At 55.7% G+C, this 21678-nt stretch overlaps 1 protein-coding gene across 8 annotated transcripts in view; it reads right to left on the bottom strand.

Moving 5' to 3' along the window:
* The window catches only part of GRID2IP (Grid2 interacting protein), a 37334-nt gene that overhangs the window by 13608 nt on the left and 2048 nt on the right, over positions 1–21678 (bottom strand). For 6 of the 8 annotated variants that reach the window (XM_049699444.1, XM_049699440.1, XM_049699443.1 and 3 more), the window contains exons 1-7: positions 10037–10185; positions 7137–7385; positions 6822–6907; positions 4213–4282; positions 3625–3719; positions 3110–3293; positions 398–552 (exon numbers count right to left, since the gene is read on the bottom strand). In XM_049699444.1, coding sequence (XP_049555401.1) covers positions 398–552; positions 3110–3293; positions 3625–3719; positions 4213–4282; positions 6822–6907; positions 7137–7385; positions 10037–10071 — 874 coding nt within the window. In that variant the 5' untranslated portion in view covers positions 10072–10185. Of the gene's footprint in view, positions 1–397; positions 553–3109; positions 3294–3624; positions 3720–4212; positions 4283–6821; positions 6908–7136; positions 7386–10036; positions 10186–15443; positions 15599–21678 lie in introns of those variants that run through there. The other 2 variants (XM_049699446.1, XM_049699445.1) reach the window with 1 other exon arrangement.

Raw genomic sequence — 21678 nt, forward strand, 5'->3', positions numbered from 1 at the left:
CTCCAGAGCCCACTAGGCGGGTGTGACCTGGCCGTGCGCTCACAATCCAGGTCTGTAAACAGTGTCCACGTGAACTTCTTGATCTGTGCCACACTTCCCAGGGTGCAAAGCACAGCCACTGTGGTCACCCTCATTTTGTGGGTGAGAAACCTGAGACCCTGGGCGTTTGGTGGGGTGTCTAAAGTCTAAGGTTATGCTGCCTTAAGGGTCAAGTTGGCAAAGCACATCCGTGGGGCAAAGTGTGGGACCAGCCCCGGTGTGCTGGGTGTGCATCTCCAGGACAAGTGGGTGCATCTGTGTGTGGGAGGAGCCCGGGTTGGCAGTAATACCTCACAGGTGAGAACAGCAAGTGTCTGGCCTTTACCTGGCGGGCTGGGCAGGGGGAGGGGCTGCTTACCTGTCATGGCCGTGTAGCCCAGGAAACATGCGATTTTCTCCTGGCAGAGTTCCTGCTCCTCGTAAGTCAGCAGCTGGTAGATGAACTGCCAGAGGACCTGCTTGGCGGGCGTGTCCAGCACCGGGTAGACATCAACGATCAGGGTGTCGATGTTCCTGGGGGTGGCGTGCAGGAGCAAGGGGTTCATGACTCAGGGGCTCAACAGAGGGGGCAGGGTGGTGGACAAGGGGGCACTTCCGGGCCACAGAATTCAGCCTCATGCCCTTCCCTTCCTCCCCAAGACAGAGAAGTGGGCAGGAAGGTAGGCTCTGCGGACAGGCTGCCCAGATTCAAATCCCAGCTCTGCCACTTACTAGCCAAGTGACCTTTCTTGCTACTAATTGCTCTGTCTCAGTTTCCTCCTCTGTAAAATGGGAGATAAAAATAGCATCTACTGGGGAGTTCCCTGGTGGCCTAATGGTTAGGATTCTGGACTCACTGCTGTGGCCTGAGTTCAGTCCCTGGTCGGGGAATGGAGATCCCACAAGTTGTGCTGCACGGCCAAAAAAAAAAAAAAAAAAAAAGAAAGCATCTACCACACAGAGCTGTTGTGAAGATTAAAACGTATAGAAAGTATTAGGAAAGCTGACTCACTATATCAGGGACTGGCAAACGATGGCCCAAGGCCCAAAATTTGGCCTGCCACCTGTTTTTGTAAAGCAAGTTTTATCGGAACATGGTTTATATAAGCCTATGGTTTATATTTTGTCTATGGCTGTTCTCAAGTTACAACAGAAGAGATGAATGGTTTCAATGGAGACTATATGGCCTGCAAAGCCTAAAATATTTGCTATCTGGACCTTTCTAGAAATAGTTTGCTGATCGCTGCATTGTATGGAAAAAATAAAACTGATCCTCATGTAACACCACACATAAAGGTGAACTCCAGGTGGTTAAAAGACCAAAGTGTGGAAGGTATAATTATAAAATTAATAGAAGATAATGCAGGAGATATCTTTTGACCAAGGGGCAGGGAAGGACTTCTTAAACAAAAATTCAAAAGCCAAAGCCATAGGCCCCAAATGTATTGAATGTGATGATACAAAATCAAGAATACTTGTTCAAAGAAGCACAACTTGGAGCTGTTAATATTAGATATAATGGGGCTTCCCTGGTGGCGCAGTGGTTGAGAGTCCGCCTGCCGATGCAGGGGACACGGGTTCGTGCCCCGGTCCGGGAAGATCCCACATGCCGCGGAGCGGCTGGGCCCGTAAGCCATGGCCGCTGGGCCTGCGTGTCTGGAGCCTGTGCTCCACAACAGGAGAGGCCACAACAGTGAGAGGCCCACGTACCGCAAACACACACACACACACACACACACACACACACACACACAAAATATTAGAAATAATGGAAGTAACAATAGAGTAACAAATGGGAGAAGATATTTACAATGTCTAAAATCAACAAGGAATTGGAATCTAAGACTCACAGAGAGGAACTTCCCTGGTGGCTCAGTGGTTAAGAATCCGCCTGCCAATGCAAGGGACACGGGTTCGAGCCCTGGTCCAGGAAGATCCCATATGCCGCGGAGCAACTAAGCCCGTGCGCCACAACTACTGAGCCTGCGCTCTAGAGCCCGTGAGCCACAACTACAGAAGCCCACGTGCCTAGAGCCCATGCTCCGCAACAAGAAAAGCCACTGCCATGAGAAGCCTGCACACCGCAATGAAAAGTAGCCCCCGCTTGCCACAACTAGAGAAAGCCCACATGCAGCAACGAAGACCCAATGCAGCCAAAAATAAATAAGTAAAATAAATAAATTTATAAAAAAATAAATAAAACATAAAACAAACAGGGAACTCTGGCAAATTTAAGTTTTGCCGTTTGGAACTTTCTGGAATTTTTTCCAAATACATTTGTTCAGTGGTTGGTTGAATCTATGGATGCAGAACCCATGGATATAAGGACCGACTGGGGGTGTTAGAACTTGGATGAATGTTGAAAACATGCTAAATGAAAGAAGCCAGACATGAAAGTCCACATATTGTATGATTCCATCATATGAAATGTCCAGAACAGGGAAGTCTACAGAGACAGAAAGTAGATTAGTGGTTATTTAAGGTGAAGGAGGAGCGGCAGGGGGCGAGAGCAATAGTGAAAGCGTTGGGCTTTCCTTTTGATGAAAGTGTTCTAAGATTGAGTATGATGATGGTTACACATATTTGTGAATATACTAAGAACCAGTGCATTGTACATTCAAATGGGTGAATTGCATGATATGTGGATTATATTTCAACAAATATACATTTTTGTTTAAACAAACAAAGGGAATGAACAAGTGATGGGCTTTGCAGGGACGTGTGATAAACACTCCTGCTGCTGCTGAGGTGCAGAAAGAAAGGTGCTAACCCAAGCCTCACAGGGCGGGGCTGGTGGCAAGTGCCCGCGGCGGGGGGTGTTGTGAGTCCCGCCAACAACCCTGCAGGGGGCGCTGCCTGCCTCCCTTTACAGAGAAGGCTGTGACTTGCCCAGGGCACTTGGCTAGGAGGTTTCAGAGTCAGCGTTTGTTCTAGGGCAGCCCCAATGGTCCCCACCCCAACTCGGGTCCTCTGAGCTTCCCTCAGGAGAAGGGGGCTTAGGAAGCTCAGGCAGGGAGACCCCGATGGTGAGACTGGGCAGGAATCGGGGTCTACCCTGGGCAGGTCCCCACCACCACCCTGGCCCAGCCACCTGTGCTGGAAGAAGCTCTCGAGGGCCCGGCAGACCCCGTAGCGCTCGGGGGGCGTGAGCAGGTGCTCCAGCTGCTGGCTGAAGGTCCTGCCCTGCACCCGGATGCTGGACGGCAGGATCTCCGCCACCCACTGCAGGGAGGTGAGCGCCGACGACGGGTTGGGAGAATCCATCGAGTCGGAGTCTGCAGGGGCCACGGGAAGGAGGGGCCCGGGTGACCCAGTGTCCCCAGGCCGGGCGCGGTTTTCCTGGCAGCTGGGGCCAGGGGACCTCCCGAACTGGGGTGAGCACCATGCATTGGGAGGCACACCTGGGGATGTGCCCCACTGGGGGAGGAGGGAGAGCCCCAGGCAGCGTCCCTGAGGCCACCCCACTGGGTTTTGCAGCACCACCTGGAGAGGGAAGCTGCAGAGATGGGGGACAAGCAGAGTCCTCTGTAGAATCATAAATCCCACCCATGGCGACCCCAGCAGGGTATGTGGGCCAAGGCGGCCAAGGGCCAGTGGGGGTCTCACCGCTGGCGAATGGGACGAGCCCCTCCTCCACCACCAGCGTGGGCATTGCACCACTGCCCTGCAGCATGGACACCACCTTGTCGTGGGAGCAGTTCCTGCCGAGCAGAGATGGCCCAGGAGGGCCTGCCCAGGATGAGCCCTGCCCAAAGCCACCCGCCAGACCTCCCTGTCCTGCCGGTGGAGGCCACACAGCAAGCCCACGGCTGGGCCAGGACCAGAAGCCAGGGCCCTGCCTCTCCTGCTTGTTAATCTCCTCTGCAGGAGAAGCTCCAGGCCCAGGGCCAGCTGGACACTTCTGGGTACAGAAGGGGTCATGACCACGCCACCCCTGGGCAGGGTCCCCTCTTAAGGGTAAGACACACATGATCCATTCAACTCTGTGCCCCCTGCACGGAGCTGGGGTGTTTCCTGGTTGGAAGGACGATTTGACATCCTGGAGAGGGTGGGAGGGTGGATTCAAGACTTCCTGTGAGAAGAGGGACAAACTGGGGACCAACTGGCCAGAGGCCCATGGCCGGGGTATCCCAAGAGTCAGGAGTCCTGGGGACTGTTTGCCACCAAGCTCCAGTGACCCCAATAGCCTCTGACCTCATGTCTAGTCCGTTGAGGAAGAGGATCCGGTCACCCGATTTGAGGGAAGCATTGTCAGCTGGGCTCCCTGGAAGCAAGGAGACAGGGTGTGGTCAGCTGAGCGGTGACCCACTCAGGGATCCCTGTGTCGTCCTCCTGTTTTACAGGCGAGAAGTGGGATGGGTGGCAGAGGAGAGCCAAATTCAGGCCAGCAGTCCCACATTAGAGCCAGCGCCCCTCTGCTCCCAGCTGCTCGAAGCAGGGAGCTGCTCGAAGCCTGGCAAGGGTGGGAGTGCTCGGGACCCGGCGTGGACCACCGGTCAGCCCTGAGCTGGGGGAGGAGAGCAGAAAAGGAAGGTGTGCACACCCGCAGAGGACCCTACTCTATACTCTATTCTCGACCCCTCGTACAAAGGTCCACGTCATAAATTCCTCTGTGTCTTTGTCACTAGGAGAAAATGTGTCTAGAGGGAGGTTCCTCCCTCAGGCTGGGAAACATGAAGAATTAATCATGTTTCGACATCTTGGGACCTTGCTGACACTGGAGGGACTGTCCCTCTAGAGGCTAGCCAATCCCTAGAGATGGTACATGACTGGTCTGCAAGTGCATCTTTCCCGTGCCAGCCAACCAATCCTAAGCCCATCCCGCTGCCCTTCGTCTATGGGGCTCGCACAGTCCAGGTAAACCTGCTTAGCTGGCTTACCCTGCCTCACCCATTTCTTCACAAAAAAAAAAACAAAAAAACAAAAGGACTCTTGCGCACGTTTCCTCTTGCTCCCTCTGCCTCGTGACCAATCCTGGTGCTTCCCTGTGTGGCCCTTTGTGGCATGGTGTGCCGTGCCCCTTCCTCTTGGGAGCTGTAACACACCATCTTTTTAATGGCAGTCATCTCCTGACCTGTTGGCCTCACCATGTCTGAATAATAAAACCTACATTTTCAGCACATGGGAGCAGCTAATTCTCACTCTGCCTTAATGGCCCTGCAGGTCAGCCCTAACCCAGTACCTGATACCTGGAGAAGGGGGAGCTGCTAAGTTTGCTCCTGTGGATACAGACTTTTTTTTCTTTCTGACTCTTTCATTATTCATCACTCTAAATATGATTTGGAAGCAAGTTGGGGGAAATGATAGATGCCTAAATATACTCTCAGACTGTGAGCAATTGGTTCTCTCTTGAGGTGGGATTCGTCAGGAGAGGAAGGGGAATGATCAGGGAAGACTTCCTGACAGAGGGGGCCAGGGTTTTTTTTTTTTCCTGGGACTGAAAAGGGGGTGAGGGCGATGGTGACAAATCCAACATGGCTTGCCTGGAAGCGTGGGCCAGGCTGGGGTGGAAAGGCCAGAGAGGTCTTTGGCAAGGGATGAAAGAGCACTGGATCAGGAGTCAGGAGACCCCGGGTTCTAGTCCTTGATTTGCCAGAGTCCCTCAAGCCTGTATCCCCATCTGTAAAAGCTGCCATCGAAGCACCCGTTTGGCTTCCTATGACGAGGAAGGCATGGCGTTACCAGCCTGGAGGTTGGGTTGGGGAGAACAGCACCCCTGGATTTTAACATGGCCCCAGGCCAAGTATCTCTGGCTACCCATGTGGGAGAGGCAGGGAGGTGGGGGTGGGGGTGATAGCAAAGTTGGAAGAGACATATCCAAAGAGGAGAAATTAATCATGTCTAGAGGAAGCTCCCCAGAGAGCAGCCTTGGGCCTCTTCTCTACAACAGTGTGTCAATGACTTAGTGATGTACAAATCCAAGATGGACTGGGTCTCAGAATGATCCGAAGGCTGGAACAGTGATGCAAGGGCACTGAGGCACTTTCCCAGCGATCAGAAGAGCCCTTCTCACAAATCCATGCACTGGAGATGTGAGATGCAGAAGGGTAGAAAGAACTCAGCATCAGCAGGGGCACCGATGGGGCTGGTTCACTAGCACATCATGTTCAGGTGCTGGGAGGGGATGGGGACAGGACAGAGCAGGTGACCCAGCCCTGTGGGCTGCTTACAGGGAGGGAGAGATCAATTCGGTACCAGGAGACATGTCTGTCCACGGAGACCTTCCACAAGGGAATGGGCTGCCTCCACAATAAATGGGTTTTTTTCCCTCCCTCCCCTCAATGCTCCACTGGAAGGGTAGGAAGAAGGAATTCCTTCACTGAGGAGACTGCCTTTTTCAAGATGCACCATTCCAGGAGCAAGAAGGGGCTGGCCAGGTGGGAGGAGGAGGGGAGTCCAGATTTGGGGGGCTGGGGGGCTGGATAGTGGGAAGAGGCCCTGAAGCCCTGCTGCCCGCCCAGCAAGTGCGCAGTTCCCAGGGAATGGGAATGTTGTCTGGGGCTCAGCCTGGGCGGGCACCAGCTCTGTCCCGGCTGACCCCGTGTCTCAGGCAGTGCCCCTTGCCCTCCCTGTGGACATAGGAAAGATCTGGACGGAGAACTTGGCTCACGTGGCGCAGGGGTGACCCTGAACTTGGAGGGGGTTCGCCCTGACTGGGGAAGGTGGATGATTTGGATCTGCTGCTCTGGGACACTCAGAGGACACAGGCTACTTGAGGTTGGTACCTGAAAGGGGGAGGGGCTGCTGAGCATCGGCCTAACAGACTCCCTCACCCCATCCTGAACAACCCACCCACACCTCACCAGGCACGACAGACTCGATCCAGACAGGTCCGTGGCCGCGAAGCGTGAAGCCGAAGCTCTTGTTGCCCTTGTAGACTCGGACCGTCCTGGGGAGAAAGAAGGGGCGGGTGGGGGGCGGGCAGCACGCCTTCCCCTGGGGAGAGGAGCCTGGGGGGTGCAGGAGATGGCGACGTCCAGCGTCCCGCTCTCCTTCACCTCTCCTGGACCCCAACCCCCAGCTGTCCTCGCTTCGCCCCCGCGCCCTCCGCCCGGGTCTCCGTGCCGAGCCCACCGACCGAGAGGCGTCCGCAGCCCGCGCCCACGCGTCTCGGGTACCTGCGCGCGCCCCCGGGGCCGGCGCGGCTGCCGAGCAGAGAGGCGGCCTTGCGCTGGGGAGGCTCGTCGGGGCGGCGCGGGGCGGCGCTGGCGCGCGTGGACACCAGGAGGCGCTCCGGCCGTTCCTCGCTGCGGCTCCGGCGCAGCCGCTGCGCGCCCTGCGCCCGTCGGGCGCGGCATAGCTTGCCCAGCAGACCCTGAGACACCACCTCGTCGAAGCGCGCCCGGTGCTTCTTGGGGATGAAGATCCTGCGGGCGAGGACAGCAGAGTCGGGGCGCGCCCCCTGATCGCGCCCTGAACTCGGCAAACCTCGGCCCAAAACCTTCTCTTCGTGGGCGCTGCCCTCGGCTCTCCCCTCCACCCAAGGGTGGCGGGGGAATCAGCAGCCCACACCCCAAGTGTCCCCCTCAGTGCCCGGACTTGCGCCCCAACGGGCCCGGGCCACACGAAGGCCACGGCGCCCTACTTGCTGCACTTCGGGGAAAGTCTCGTTCCCACTGTCCCCATTACTCTGGCCTCGGGGCCTTCAGTGCCCTCAAAGCCCATCCGTGGACCCGTTCCTCCTCTTGCCTCTGTCTTCCCACTTCTGGCCTCTCCCAGACTCCCTCATCTCATGCCCTCGCACCAGGCCAAACAGCAGATAGGGGTCCCCACCACCCACCGTCTCCCTGCCTGATTCCAGGCAGCTCTGCTGGAGAAAACTGAAGCCACAATCCGCTCCGGGGTCAGACTTCGCCCAGACCCTCATCAGACTCCCCAGCTCCCAGCTTGCTTCTCCCAGCAGCCCTCTCTACAGCTGCCGCCTCAGAAAGCGCCAGGACCACCACATCCAGTCCTGTCTTGTACACTTTTGCCCGGGCTGTGGCCCCCACCTAGCACACACTCTCTGCTCTTCTAGCTAAACCGGGCTCGCCCTTCAACACCCAACACTGGCCTTCCTCGTTTTGTCCAACATGTTTTAGGAAGTCTCTGCTCTCTGTGCCAGCCAGGCGCTCGGCTTCAAAGCTGAAGGCACTGTGGACCCTGCTCTAAAAGGAGTCACCCTGGAAGTGATGAGAGGCAGCGGGGAGGCTCACACAGTCCCTTGTTGGGGTCCACACCCTGGAATGTTTCCTTGGTGCCCATAGGTCTCCTCGGCAAGGCTGGAAGCTCTCTGAGGGCTGGATCTGAAGCTTGGGTGTGACCGACAGTGACCAGCCAGGGCTCGGCACATGGTTGGGACTCAGAGACGCAGTAAACAGGGGTCTACCAGTGGCCCACCCATACTTCTAAGTAATGGCAGCAGTTAACATTCTGGTGGACTCCCTGGCCCATGGAAGAGGATTCTGAGGCTCAGAGAGGATCCCTAACTTTCCAGGGTTACTCGGCTGCCCTCGGCACAGCTGAGATGGAAGCCCAGCCTCTGGACCTCCGCACTGTGGCAGGGCTCTGTCGAGGGCCCCTGAAGGTCTGGTTGCTATCGAGGCCTCCCTGGCTGCATCCCAAGGCTCCCTTTCCTGTTCTTTCGACCAGGAGCCAGTGCCAAGGGCATGGGAGGAGGGGAGGGAGCAGAGGCCTTGCAGCCACAGCTGAAATACAACGCCTCTGATGTCGCACGGTGGCCCCCGCTAAGTTGCCCCGATCTCTGTGGGTAGTTTAATAAGGTCAGTGGACACACTAAGCTACCTGGTGGGAGGGAAGGGATGTGGATCCTCGGGGAGGAGGGTGCATCAGGGCCTGCCCCCCACCCCCCAGTGAGCTCTGCTTCAGATCTGGATGTTCCAGGCAACCAGGAGGTTAGAACGATGGCCTGCTCAACTCTGCCAGGAGAGTCATCGCCTGATACACGCATCCTTGCCCACCCCCAGTGGTTCCCGAAAATCTAGAGCCTCAGTCGCATTCCCCACACGGTCAGTCAAGGTCTCCAGAGCCTGCCTTCTCCTTCCGCCTGGCCTGCACCTTCCCCACATGCCTCATGCTCAGGCAAAGCAGAGATGACAAGCCGGAAACTGTCTACCTTACACTTTGGCTCTGGCCCCAGGCTCCAGAAGGTATCAGCCCAACACCCCCAGCCCCTAGGTCCAACCTGCCACCCTCTAGCAGCAATAGAGGGTGGCGGCCGCCACCCTGCCCCTGCAGTGGAAACCAGGTGAGTCACCAACTGCATAGGTAGGAGAAAGTCGGGTGGCCCATTCCCTCCTTGGTGTTCTTGGGGCTGAGAAGGAAGCCAAGGCTGCCTGGTGTGCCAGATGCCCTTTCTGGCTGGTGTGGGCCCTCCATGCGGCTCAGTCTGGCCCAGGCACCCCAGCCCTGGGTCTGCTCTGAATGGACTGGCCCAGCAGATCCAGATGCAGTGAGGTCTCATGGACCACTGTGGCTGATGGATTTGATGCCCCTTTGACCTGACAGCCTGGCTACGGCTGCCTCAGGACTCCCAGGTCCCTGCTATGCCAAGAAGCTTCTCTGTGGCCACAGGGCTCTTCTGGGTGCCACACAATGACCTTGCACTCAGAGTCAGTTCTCTTCTCTCTGGGGGATCAGGTCTAAATCCAACTCCAGATTCCTACCCGGGGCTCCCATAGGGTCCTCTCTCTCCACCACATTCCCCGCCTTGTTCTCTGCCCAGTTCCCTCAATCAGTCCAGTTCAATCCCAGCCCTTGATCCCCGACCTGGATCCCGACCCCTAGGGCCTCGGACGGGTTCCGGGTGCCTAGCGCGGGGAACTCGCCCCTTTAATAACCTTCCGGTTTATGCCTGCCCTCCCAAGCCCCCGCCCCCAGCCAGGCTCGGTGGGTGCCCACCCAGGACAGCGAAGCCCCTCAGTGCCCCAGCCCCACCCCTTTTCAGGTCAGCCGGAGGCGGGTCCGTCGCACCAGGGTGCGCGGTTCCCGGGGGCTCCGGGCGCAGTGGGGAAACTACCGAAAGTGCCGAGAGAAGCCCTGGTCCTTCCCCATCTGAAGCCGGCGACGGCGGCGCGGCAGGTGCCGATGGGCAGGGGGTGGCGGAGCCCGCGAGCTGAGCGAGGTCGCCGAGACTCCACGCGCCTCTGCTGGGCGAGCGCGCTCGGCCCCTCCCGAGCCGGCTGGGCCCGAGGCCCCGCGCCCGCCCCCTCTCGGGTGGCCCCGCCCCGCCCGGCCCCGCCCCTTCGGGGGACCCTTCAGTCAGCTCCCCGCGAGCTGGGCTGGTCGAGGCCGTCACGCCGCCTCCTCTGGCCCCCTCCACGAGCACCTCCCCAGGCGCCTCGCCTCCGACCCCTCGGGCCGCGGCGCTCCGGAGAGTCCCCAACACCCGAATGCTGCGAGGCCGAACCCGACCGTTCAGAGGAAGCTCCGACTGCCTTGTGCAGAGCCTGGGAAGGCTTTCTGGAGGAGGTGGCCTTTGCGCTGGGACTCGAGGACTCAGCAGGTGTCGTCCAGAGAGACCCTCCCTTCCCACCCAGGGGGAAGCTCCAGAGGAGAAGGGGCTAGAGAAGGAGGCCTTGAATGCCATTGTCAGCCGCTCAAGCTGCACTCCGAACAGTGAGGAGCCGCGGGAGGGTATAAGGATTTAAGGGGAGGTGGAGGGACCCCGAAGGTTTGGTACACCAGGGGAGGGGTGATGCTGGGAGGGGCACAGCAAAGGATGTTGGGATGGGACAAGTGGCCAGATTCTAAAACACAGGAAGTCAAGTTAATGAAACCTGGTGAGCGAGTGGAAATGAGGAGGGGGTGGCCAGGTTGGGGCAAGTCCCAGGTGAGGGCAGTGGGGGGAACAGAGGGCCTCCCTGGGATGGGCGTGTCCTACTGGGAGAGGGGAGGGGAGGACCAGCTAAGGGGAAGAGACGGAGATAAGGGGAAAGGGGGTTCGGACCCCTCCCCCAGCTCTGGGCCTGCCAAAAAACAGGAGCAGGCCCCAGGGCCCCCACTGCATTGTCATTTCTTGCTGATCCGAGTCCTAGCTTCAGGCTGGAAAGGGTGAGAATCTGAGTTCTGAGGACCAAAGGATAGATGCCGGGGAGCCAGCCCAGGGCATCCTGGGAGGGGTTTCTCAGGGACAGCCTCAAAGTGGCAGGGCGCTGGGGGAAGGGGGGTCAGCACAAGGAGGCGGTCACCACCCAGACAGGCTGGAACCGCAGAGGCAGGAAACCCTGGGGACTTTGGCTCCGCCTCAGTCTTTGCGGGGAACATCCTCCATGATCCTGCCTGCGGGTTTCCTGCAGCTCGTCACAGGGAGGCCCCTGCAGACCTGACGGTCAGTCTCTGTCCTCTATCCAGGCCATGCTGCCCAACACACTTCAGCCCTGCATGCCTGGCCCCAGGGAGGCCACCACTCTGGGGTGACCTCTCACGGCTTTATGTCTCCCCTGCAGCAGCAGGAAGCCTGAGCCGGTGCTCATTCGGTGTCCTCCCCGTGCCTGACCTCAGCCCTGCCGGGGGGAGAAGTGTCTGAAAATCCTCACGGTGAGCACAGCTCCCTGTCATCCACAGGGCCACAGCCGTCCCATCATGATCGAGCCATTTCTGGTTGTTTGGTACCAGCTGTGATGGCCCTGAGGCTGTGAAGACCGTCCACGTTGCCGTGGGCACTGGAGACGCGACCACGGAGCAGATGCTGCTGCTCGAATCCAGACACAGCCAGCAGTGCACTCGCTGCCTTGGGGCCAGGTTCCCCCCCCCCCCCGCCACCCCAGCACAGTGAAGGCACCGAAGGGGCCAGCAGCTGGTGCATCTGGCCAGATGACCCATGGCGGCATAGGGTGGGCCAGGCTGGTCCTGCTGAAATGTCTGCCCCGGCAAGAGGGTACTACCAAAGGCAGGTCACACCAGGGCAGTGTTTCTCAACTGGGGGTGATTTTGCCCCACAGAGGACATTTGGCATTGTCTGGAGACAGTTTTGGTTGTCACAAAATGACAAGTGGCAGGAGGGCGTGCTACTGGCATCTAGTGAGCAGAGGCCAGGGATGCGGCTAAGCGTCCTACAACATGCAGGACAGCCCCCAGCAACAGAGAAACATGGGGCCCCAAACGTCGATAGTGCCATGGTCAAGGAACCTCTCTAGGGAGAAAGAGACCTTCCCTAGGGGAACCAATTTAACGGAGCACATACTAGATGCCTGGCGCTTCCCCTACAGTGTCATAGAATTTTCCAAGGAGCTTTGTATGATGGTGTCGCTGACACTTGTCATTAAAGCAGAGGAGGGTGAAGGAGTGCTCACACCCTATCCCCCAGATTCTCAACTAATCTTTTCTCTGCTTTGCCACTGGCAGAGTCCACTTACATGCTTTCCTACCAAGAACCCCACGGGGAACACGTAGAAATGACCAACCCCATCTTTATGAATGAAGTGTAGAGGTTAGTGAAACTGCTCAAGGTCACACAGCCAGTGAGTGGACTGGGGGCTCGCTAGGTCTGCTGGGATTCAAAACACAGCTTCTTCCACTACCTCAGCTGTTTCCTCTCCCGACCCCTACCCCTGACCCTTTCCTTCTTTGCATTTTTTCCTGAAACACTAGCAGAGCACAAAGCTGACTTTGCTTTCCTCTTCCCTCCTATCCACGTCACGCTTTCCAAACTACCTGGCCTGTCCTAATTAGAAAGTCATTTTATCACTTCATCAGACTGGAATCCCTTTGGGGATAGACCCAAATTAGGCTCTGAGCCACAGGAGTAACTGCTGTCGTAAAGAAAGATAAGACCCTTTACTTACAACATCGCCACTGACCCAAATCTCACCCTCACAGCCATGCTAAGATGATGAGGCCACGCTGAATATTAAGTCGTATTTGATATCCATTAAATTTAATGTTAAAGAGTGACATGTGGCTAGTGGCTACTGCACTGGATGGCCCAACTTCATGGTCTCACTGCTCCTTCTCCTTTCTCCCCAAGTCTTCCAGTTGGGCCACTGGGACCACCCCTCAGAGGCCACACGGTGATTTGGGTGGGTTCCAGCCTCTGTCGAGTGTGCACACACATGAGCACAACACACGCGCACACGTGTATCTTTACCTACCCTTTGCTGCTGCACCTCTCGTTCAAGCCTTGTCTCTCCTCAATTGGGGGGTCCCAAGGCCAGAGCCCTTCATGGCCCTCTACCAAGGCAGGGTGGGTCACAGCTGGGCACAGTTGGGCACCCAGAGCCCTTCATGGCCCTCTACCAAGGCAGGGTGGGTCACAGCTGGGCACAGCTGGGTACCCAGGGTTGGGTTGTGTGTGGTACCACCCTCGCCTTGGCTCTCCGGGCTCCACCTCTGTGGCTAGACGCCTGGCCCTGAGGAACTGTCTTCCCACCTCCACAGGACACAGGCCACACCCCACCGGCCACTGTCTAAGCTCCAGCTCCGGAACTTGCTGCCTGCTCCAGGCAGCCTGCCCTGACTGCCCTGTGCTGAGTCCATTCTCAGCTGCCCCTCAGCTGATGCTCAGCTCTCAGAATCACAGAAAACTGTCTGATTCCTCCCTGCCTCCTCTGAGCTCTCTCGGGAAGGAGCTGCGTGGGGATCATCACTTCATGCCTGGAACCCAGTACATGGGCACCAGAGTACACCAGTACACCAGAGGGGTGGTGGAGGGGGGGTGGGGAGGTAGGGGGATGGGTGGCTGAAGCCAGGCTGCCAGGGCACCCCTCTCCCTGCAGAGCCCAGCTGGGCACCGCCCCCCCCTCCAGCAGCCTCCCCAATTTTCCTGTCGCCCTTGACGCTCGGACAAGAGGCTGCTGTTTCATCCTCCCCAGCAGCGCCCCGGGGACGGGGACGCCGCGGGGACTGGGCATCCCAGGTGTCCAGGGTTCCCGGTTCCCAGGCTCTAAATCGGGCATGCCCAAGGGGGTGCCTCTCCACCCCGACTCTTCCTGACCCTCTGCCGGCCGCTCGGGGGACGAGCCGCGGACAGGAAAGGCGGGCGTAGGGGCTGTCCCGGGAGGCAGACCGGCTGACCCGGCAGAGGCGGCAGGGACGGAAGCCTGGGCAGCGCCGGAGGGAGATGAGGGACCGAGGGGGCCTCCAGCTGAGTCTGGCGGCTAACAGCCTTAAGACACGCATGCCAACTTCCCAGGCACAGCCTGGCCACCCGGCCCCTGGCCCAGCACTGGTGCGGAGGGGCGGGGTGGGGGGCTGCCCATCCATCACCTCCCCAGGGAGCCCTCAGCGCCAGCGCATCATCTGCTCTGCAAATTTGGCTCTAGAAATAACTTTTTTTCTCTCCGGATTTTCCCAGCAAGGGGCAGGCCCCTAACTCACCCCAGGCAGCTCATGGTGGCCTCTTTTGGTGGCCTTCTGTGCTCTGCTGCAGAGCGGAGACGCTGCGCCCGGGCTTGGGGAGTGGGGGTGGCCAGCCCGGTCCCTGACATTGGCCAGGCCCAGAGGGAGGGGCAGGCTGCGGGGTGAATGGCAGCGAGGGGAGGGGGCGGGCTGAGCCCAGGAAGGGGGAGGGGTGGGGGTGGGGGAGCGTCACAGGCCCTGGAGGCAGGGGGTGGAGAGCCAGCCCCGCAGGACCCGTGCAGGGAACACATCATTCAGGCCCAAGGGGGCCTGATCAAAGCTGTGCGGTGCAGGGCAGGATGGGGGTGGAGGTGGGGGGCCGGTTTCGGGAGATTCCCAGGCCACTCCAGGTGTGGACCTACCAGGAGATTTTTTTTTTTTTTTTCCTGAAGGAGGAATTTAGAAGGTCCAAAGCTGAGCAGAAAGTGCACAGCTGACTGGTTCATGTTCTTGTGACTGCTATTCATTTGCTGTGTGACTTTGGGCCAGTCCCTTAACCTCTCTGAGCCTCAGTCTACCTCTGTGGAATGGGGACAATAACAGTGCTGGTGGGATTCAGCGAGAGAGTGTTCATCTAGGGACCTGGCGAGGTTCTTGGCATGCAGCTGTCATCATCAAAGGGCAGAGAGAACACACTGTTTATAGGCTGGGGAGGGGGGCGGTGCCCGGGATGGACACAGCACAGCTCCAGGCTTCCTTGCCTTGACACTGCGCCATTACTCCCGCTCAGTGAAGAACTAGGAGTGTCTTGGTGTCGCACTGGAGATTTCTGCGATCTGGGTTTGGGGACAGAGCAGGGCAGACTGTGACTTGAGCTCAGGGGGTGGGTCTTCTCTGCAGCCCGTCCCAGCCCAGCAGTTAGCAGCCCTTTCCTTCTCACTCAAAGTGATGCCCTGGCGGCCAGCAAAGCCAACAGCTGCCCTTCCCAGCAGCCTTCGGGGTCACTGGCCCACCCATATCCTGGAGCTGAGGGGGTGTTGGGGTCCAGCTCAGGGGCGGGCCACGCAGCAACAGCAGCAGCGGAGCCCGGGGTGGTGGTGGGAGAGTGGGCACCCCTGCTTGCCCATCCTGCCCCCCAGTTGAGGTACCTGAGGTTCTCCAGGAGGGGCCCACGGGCCTCGAGGGGCAGCACCAGGGTGAGCACCCACACCAGCTCATCCACCCGCTGCTCAGCCGCGAACTGCTTCAGAGCAGCGAACATCCGCTCCTTGGTCATCGGCTGGTCCCCCAAGATTTCATCCACCTGCGGGGAAGGGTCTGATGAGTGGCCACCAGGGTCCCAGGGCAGAACACCAGGGAATCAGTCACCTCCCTCCCTTTCTCCCCCAGGACAGCTGACATGGCAGCCCCCTCTGGGCCCCCGTGAGAGCTCCTTACCCAGACCATGCCATTTCAGAGCTCACAGTAGCCCAACGAGGTGGGCGGGGCCAGTATCTTTGTTCTATATCTAAGGAAACGGAGGCTGCTAGGGGTGGGGTGACTTACTCAAGGCCATGGAGTCAGGATTCAAACCCAGAGACAGACCTACTGAATATCGTAAGGATTAAAGGACTCCATGTAAGGGCTTAAAACACGTGCCAAGCGCTCTGTAATTGCTGGTTACTATCATCATAACACTATATCCCCTTCCACCATACTCTTCCGCCGAGAGATCCCACAGAGAACATTCTGGCTCCACAAAAAAGCCCTGGAGTGCACGCGTCACCCCAAATTCTGGTTTCCTCAATGCTCCCTCTGGACTTTTGTTTTCTTCACCTTAGTGTGCAAACCAGCTGAGGCCAGACAGAGCACATCTACTCAGAGGAGCCTACCGGACATGGGCAGTAAGAGTGTCCAAAGCCTAAAAATGCGCCTGTCATTTTACCCAATGATCGTGCGTCGACGAATGTATCCTTGACGTGTCCTGACAAGTGCACGACGATATATGAGTGAAGAGGTTCACCTCTGCATTGTCTATGATACTGAGACATTGGAAGCAGTATAAATATCTGACATTACAGGCTAAATAATTGTAGCACATCCGTTTGGGGGATATTTCCTTGGCTATGCAGCCAAGATGGGAGGAAATCCCCAAACAGGTGAGAGGCAAGGTCCTGGGCCTGATGTTGCAGCCTCGGGCAATCGGAGGCTCTTACCCAGGGTTGCTCTTGAAGGAATGATGCAGAGATGTGGGGACACAGAGCTTGTTCAGGGCAGTGGCAGAGCCCTGTAGCGCGCCCTGAGCAGACTCATTCTGAAGGGTGTTTAGGACAGCTGTGCTCCAGGTGGCCCATCCCTTCTTGGTCCTAAGCCTAGGTCTCCAGCACTGATTCTATGAACTCTTCCTCCCACAAATTCCTTTTCTGCCTCAGTTAGCGGAGTCAACTTCTGTTGTTTCACAGCCAAGTTCACTCCATACTCTGCAATATTGGATATCGTTGATTCTAGGGTGAGCACTTTTTAAAAAAAATTTTAACATCTCTGAAATCAGGTTGTGTCCTACGGCTAGTTGTCATTCCTGTGCATGTATGAATTTGGTCATAGGTTTCATATTGTTACTTCCATTGAGTTATATGCATTGCGAGTACTAAATATGTCCAAATAAGTCTAAAAGCCCTCTTCCACTAACTACAAATTAAGTGACAAGAAGATAAGGAAGCATGTGTCATGGGTCAGTTGGCAGGGATTTTTCTTTCTTGGTGGTAAATAAAACAAGGGCATCTTGCAATCGACAGTGTTTAAGGTTTGATGCAATGTGGTACCATCTGGCCAGAGAGAATGATGCTGTAGGTCTTTATTTAAAAACCATGAAATGGGGAGTGATGGCTAATGGATGCAGGGCTTCTTTCTGGGGTGATTAAAAAGTTCTAAAATTGTGGTGATGGTTGCACAGCTCTGTGAATATACTAAAAACCATTGAAGTGTACACTTTAAATGAATAAATTGTATGGTATATGAATACATCTCAATAAAGCTGTTATAAAATACATAGAAAATGTTTGTGATAAACAGGTAAGTGAAAAAAACAGGTTATCAAATGGAACACACGGTGTTACATTTTTATCATAGATAATTACACATATGTCTGCACAGGCAATATGCACTAAGGTTTATAGTGATTTTGATTATTTTTATGTCAATGGTTTCCATTTTTTAAACAGTGAGCTTATATGACTTATACAGTCAGGAAAAGGCATACATGTTGTCATTGCTTCTTTTTTTCCCTTTATTTTTTACTGTGGTAAAAATGCACATAACATAAAATTTACCACTGTAACCATTTTCATATGTACAATTCAGTGGCATTAAGTACATTCACAATGTGGTGTAACCATCACCACCTTCTAGTTCCAGGACATTCTCATCACCCCAAATGGAAACGCTGTACCCATTAAGCGGTCACTCCCCATTCCCTACTTCCCCAGCCCCGGGCAGCCACTAATCTATTTTTCTGTTCTGTGGATGCTCATACTGAATATTTCTTATGACTGGAATCATATACTATGTGGGCTTTTGTGCCTGGCACCAATACTTTTTTTTTTTTTTTTTTTTTTGCCTCACCGCATGTGGGATCTTAGTTCCCCGACTAGGGATCGAACCTGCGCCCCCTGCAGTGGAAGCACAGCGTCCTAACCACTGGACTGTCAGGGAATTCCCACTTATACTTTTAAAAATGCAGCAGTTAACCATTGTCTGTCCATACTCCAGGAGATCCCTGCCTTGTTAGTTCAGGGTCTGGGGGTGCCTCTGGGTACTGACATCCTGAGCTAACCCTGAAGCAGGGGTGGGAGGCTGGGCCACTTGGTGAGCCTGAGAGTTTGCCATGCATCTCTCTCAGGACCGTGCAGGTGCAATTTCAGCCAGAAGTGGGCTGTTCAGTACTCCCTTCCATCCACCTCCAAACTTCTCAACAGACCCAGCATCCCTCCCCTCCACCCTCCACTCTCCTGGGCAAGGCCAACCCACGAGGCCACAGACATTCCACTGCACACACACACACACACACACACACACACACACACACACACACACACCAGAGTCCCCACCCTCTCTTCCTGCCACCTACTTGTCACTCAGCTATCAGCTTGAAAGTCCCCTCCTCAGGGAGCCTTTCCTGACCACTCCGTTCAAGGGGCCCCCATCACTCTCTCATCTCCCTGTTTATTTCCTCCCTTAATTGATCATCATCTGAAATAACTGTTTATTGATTTGGCCACTTGCTCATTGTTCCTTTCCCCACAGGCATGTCAGCAGCTATGAGAGCAGGCTCCCCTCCAGTCCTGTTCACAGCTGTTTCCCCAGCCCTTGCTCATCAGACGGCTGTAATCAACCGTGGCAAAATGCATGGATTTCAGTGTCTCCACAGCCTCCTTCCCTTCAGCTCATACAAATGTTCACATCTTTCCCAGTAAATAAAGTCCTCCCTGATCCCACAACCCCACCATCCTCTTCTTTTTCCTGCTCAGAACTGTCTATACTTGCTCTTTCCATATGACTGTCCTTACCCGCCACAGTCCACCCCTTGACTTGCCACAAGTGCTCCCTGACACCGCTCTGGACAAGGACCCCAAATGGTGACGGCTAGATCTTGATCTTCAGCCCAGAGCTTGCTCCTGAACTTCAGAACTGTACATCCAGCTGCTTTCTACGTGGTAGCACAAGGGGATTAAGGAAGGCTTTCCAGAGGTGGTGACACCATAGAGGATGAGCAGGTATTAGCAGGTGGCTTCCAGGGCATCCAGCCAGAGGCCACATTCTGTGCATGCCTGAGTCCCGGCACCTGCACACCGGGTCTCCCTCACCAGGTGTGATGGCCCGAGACATAGACCTGACATCTTACTCCTATCCAGACCCGAGCACAGGGCTTGGTGCATTCAGTGAGCGTTTACAGGACTGAACCAAAGAGCTGGCAAGTGGCCAGCCATTCTCGAGGTGCATTTCCCGCAGCTTCCCCGCCGACCTTTCTTTCCCTCTCGGTGCGTGGGGCAGGCTGCAGTACCAGGCATCCCTCCTCGAGAACCCGCCAGACCGAGGAAGGTTAGTGGCTTTGAAATCAAAGTCAGCTGCAGCCTCGATTCAAAGGAGAACATGGCTAGGGGGAAAGATGTTTTATGTAAGAAAGAGGAAAAAATAGTTCCTCCCTCCTGGGGCCCCTGCCACAGTGCGGTTTTGGTGTCAGCTATTACCGAGATGCTCTCAACCTACATCTAAGCATGATGCGCCATCACGGGACACTAATGGATTTTCTATTAAATATCAGACTCTTCAAGGAGGACAATCTGGGGCAGGAAGAGTGCTGGCGAGAATCTGGGAGCTGATTGTTCAAAACCAATGGCGGATGGTGGGGGGAGGCGCTCCACAGACACTGTTGATCTTCCTGAGGCAGTCTTTTTTTGGGGATTTGTGGAGCTGCTTGGGGAGCTCTAACCAGAATCTACCACTCTCCATTCCCTCTTGCCAGAAAATGCACCACAGCTGACCTGGGCAGCTGGTCAGATTCCTCCCTCAGTCATGACCCCTGGCCCTGCTTCCTGGCCAAGTCTGCATGTCCACCCTGCCCTTCTGGGGCCTCTGATGGGCCCCCTTCCGACTCTCCAGGGATTGCATGGAGTCTGGGACAGATCTTTGGTTCTACAGCAGGTCATCTGGCATTACAGCAGACTTTTCTAGTTGCTATGGTCTGAATGTTTGTGTCCCCCCAAAATTTGTACGTTGAAAACCTAATGCCCCAGGCGATGGTATTAGGAGGTGGGGCCTTTGGGATGTGATGAGGTCATGAGGGTGGAGGTCTCATGAATGGAATTAGTGCCCTTATAAAAGAGCCCCGAAGAGCTCCCTCGCCCCTTTCACCATGTGAGGACAAAACCAGAAGTCTGCAATCCAAAGAGGGCCCTCGCTCAACCATGCTGGCACCCTGTTCTCAAACTTCCAGACTCCAGAGCTGTGAGAGATAGATTCCTGTTTATGAGTCACCCAATCTGTGGTAGTTTTTTACAACAGCTGGAATGGATTCAGGTGCTAGCGCTCACCAATATCTCTAGGTCTCCCCTCCTTCCTGGACACACAGAGGACTACACTTCCCAGCATCCTTTGGAAGCAGCAGTGTGACTGGTTCTAGCCAATGAGCATTGACAGGAGGTGCAGTGGGTGGATTCCTCCCTTAAGAGTTGAGGCCCAATCTTCTTTTCTTTTTTAATGAATATTTTCTTAATTTTTTTAGTAGTTACCATTAAATTATTAACACATGTATTTAACTAAACAGCAACAACAAAAAAATGACCCGAAGTCTGACAATAATCTCTGGCCCCTTCCTAGATAAGAAAAGAAATTTACGACACTTTACTATGGAACACAGATCGCCTCCACTTATCACCCTATCATATTCCTTGTTAGTATTGCTTAGAATTTTAATTTTGTGAGGCACAATCTTCTATGCTCTCTTCCTCTTCTATGGGAATCTTTGAGCTTCATGTTGAGATGGAGGAGTCTGGAATGCTGGGACCTCATGTAGAGGTCAGCCCTCTGGACACTTAGAGGACTAAAAGTGGGGGTAAAAATAAACTGTGGTGGGTGCAAAGGCATCCATATCTTTGATGTTTATTGTTACGGGCGAGCTTATTATGGAGATAGGAAAAAGTCACATCTTTTGAGGAGCTGGACTCTGGTGACCTAGGAAGGCCAGAGCTGAGTCCTGTGTGTATGTGTGAGTGACTGCCTGGACCTGGCTAGAGGCTGGCCTGCTTGGGGGAATGGGGCTGAAAGGCTCAGCTGAGGTCCTGCCCAGACAAGGGGTTATGCCGGGGCACATGGTAGAGGTGAGGCTCCTGAGGGGGGTCCGTGTAGAAGGAGGACTGGGCCAAGCTTAGGTGCCGGAAGAGGCCAGGTGGGTGGGGATCTGATACCTGGGCAGTGAGCTGGGAGCCATTTGGGCAATGGCCAAACTCCAGCATGGCTTCCTGGCCCCTTCGCCCCCAAACCCCATGGCCAAACCCTGCCAAGGGCAGGACTGAGCAAATCCACTTCCATGGAGGATAAGGAATGGTATCTGAACTCAAGTGTCCCAAGTACCAAGCAGGTACTAAGTTTCCAGGACATCGGGCTTGGCATCCACATGGGGCCTGAACCCTAGGCAGGGTGAGGGGAGTGTCTAGGCTCCAGACTCTTTCCCGGCTCACTTGTTGTTCAGTTGGAGTTTCAGTCAAATGAGGGCCTTTGGACCACATCTGAAGGCCCTGGAGCATAGGTATATGAGGGCGGATGGCCTGAGGTAGTTGCTGCCCTGAGACCTTCCCGGTAGACATGATCGTACTGGGCAGCCTCTTCCTCATATATGTGTCACATCCC

This window comes from Orcinus orca, chromosome 16, assembly GCF_937001465.1.
Source record: "Orcinus orca chromosome 16, mOrcOrc1.1, whole genome shotgun sequence".
NCBI classification, from domain to species: Eukaryota; Metazoa; Chordata; class Mammalia; order Artiodactyla; family Delphinidae; genus Orcinus; species Orcinus orca.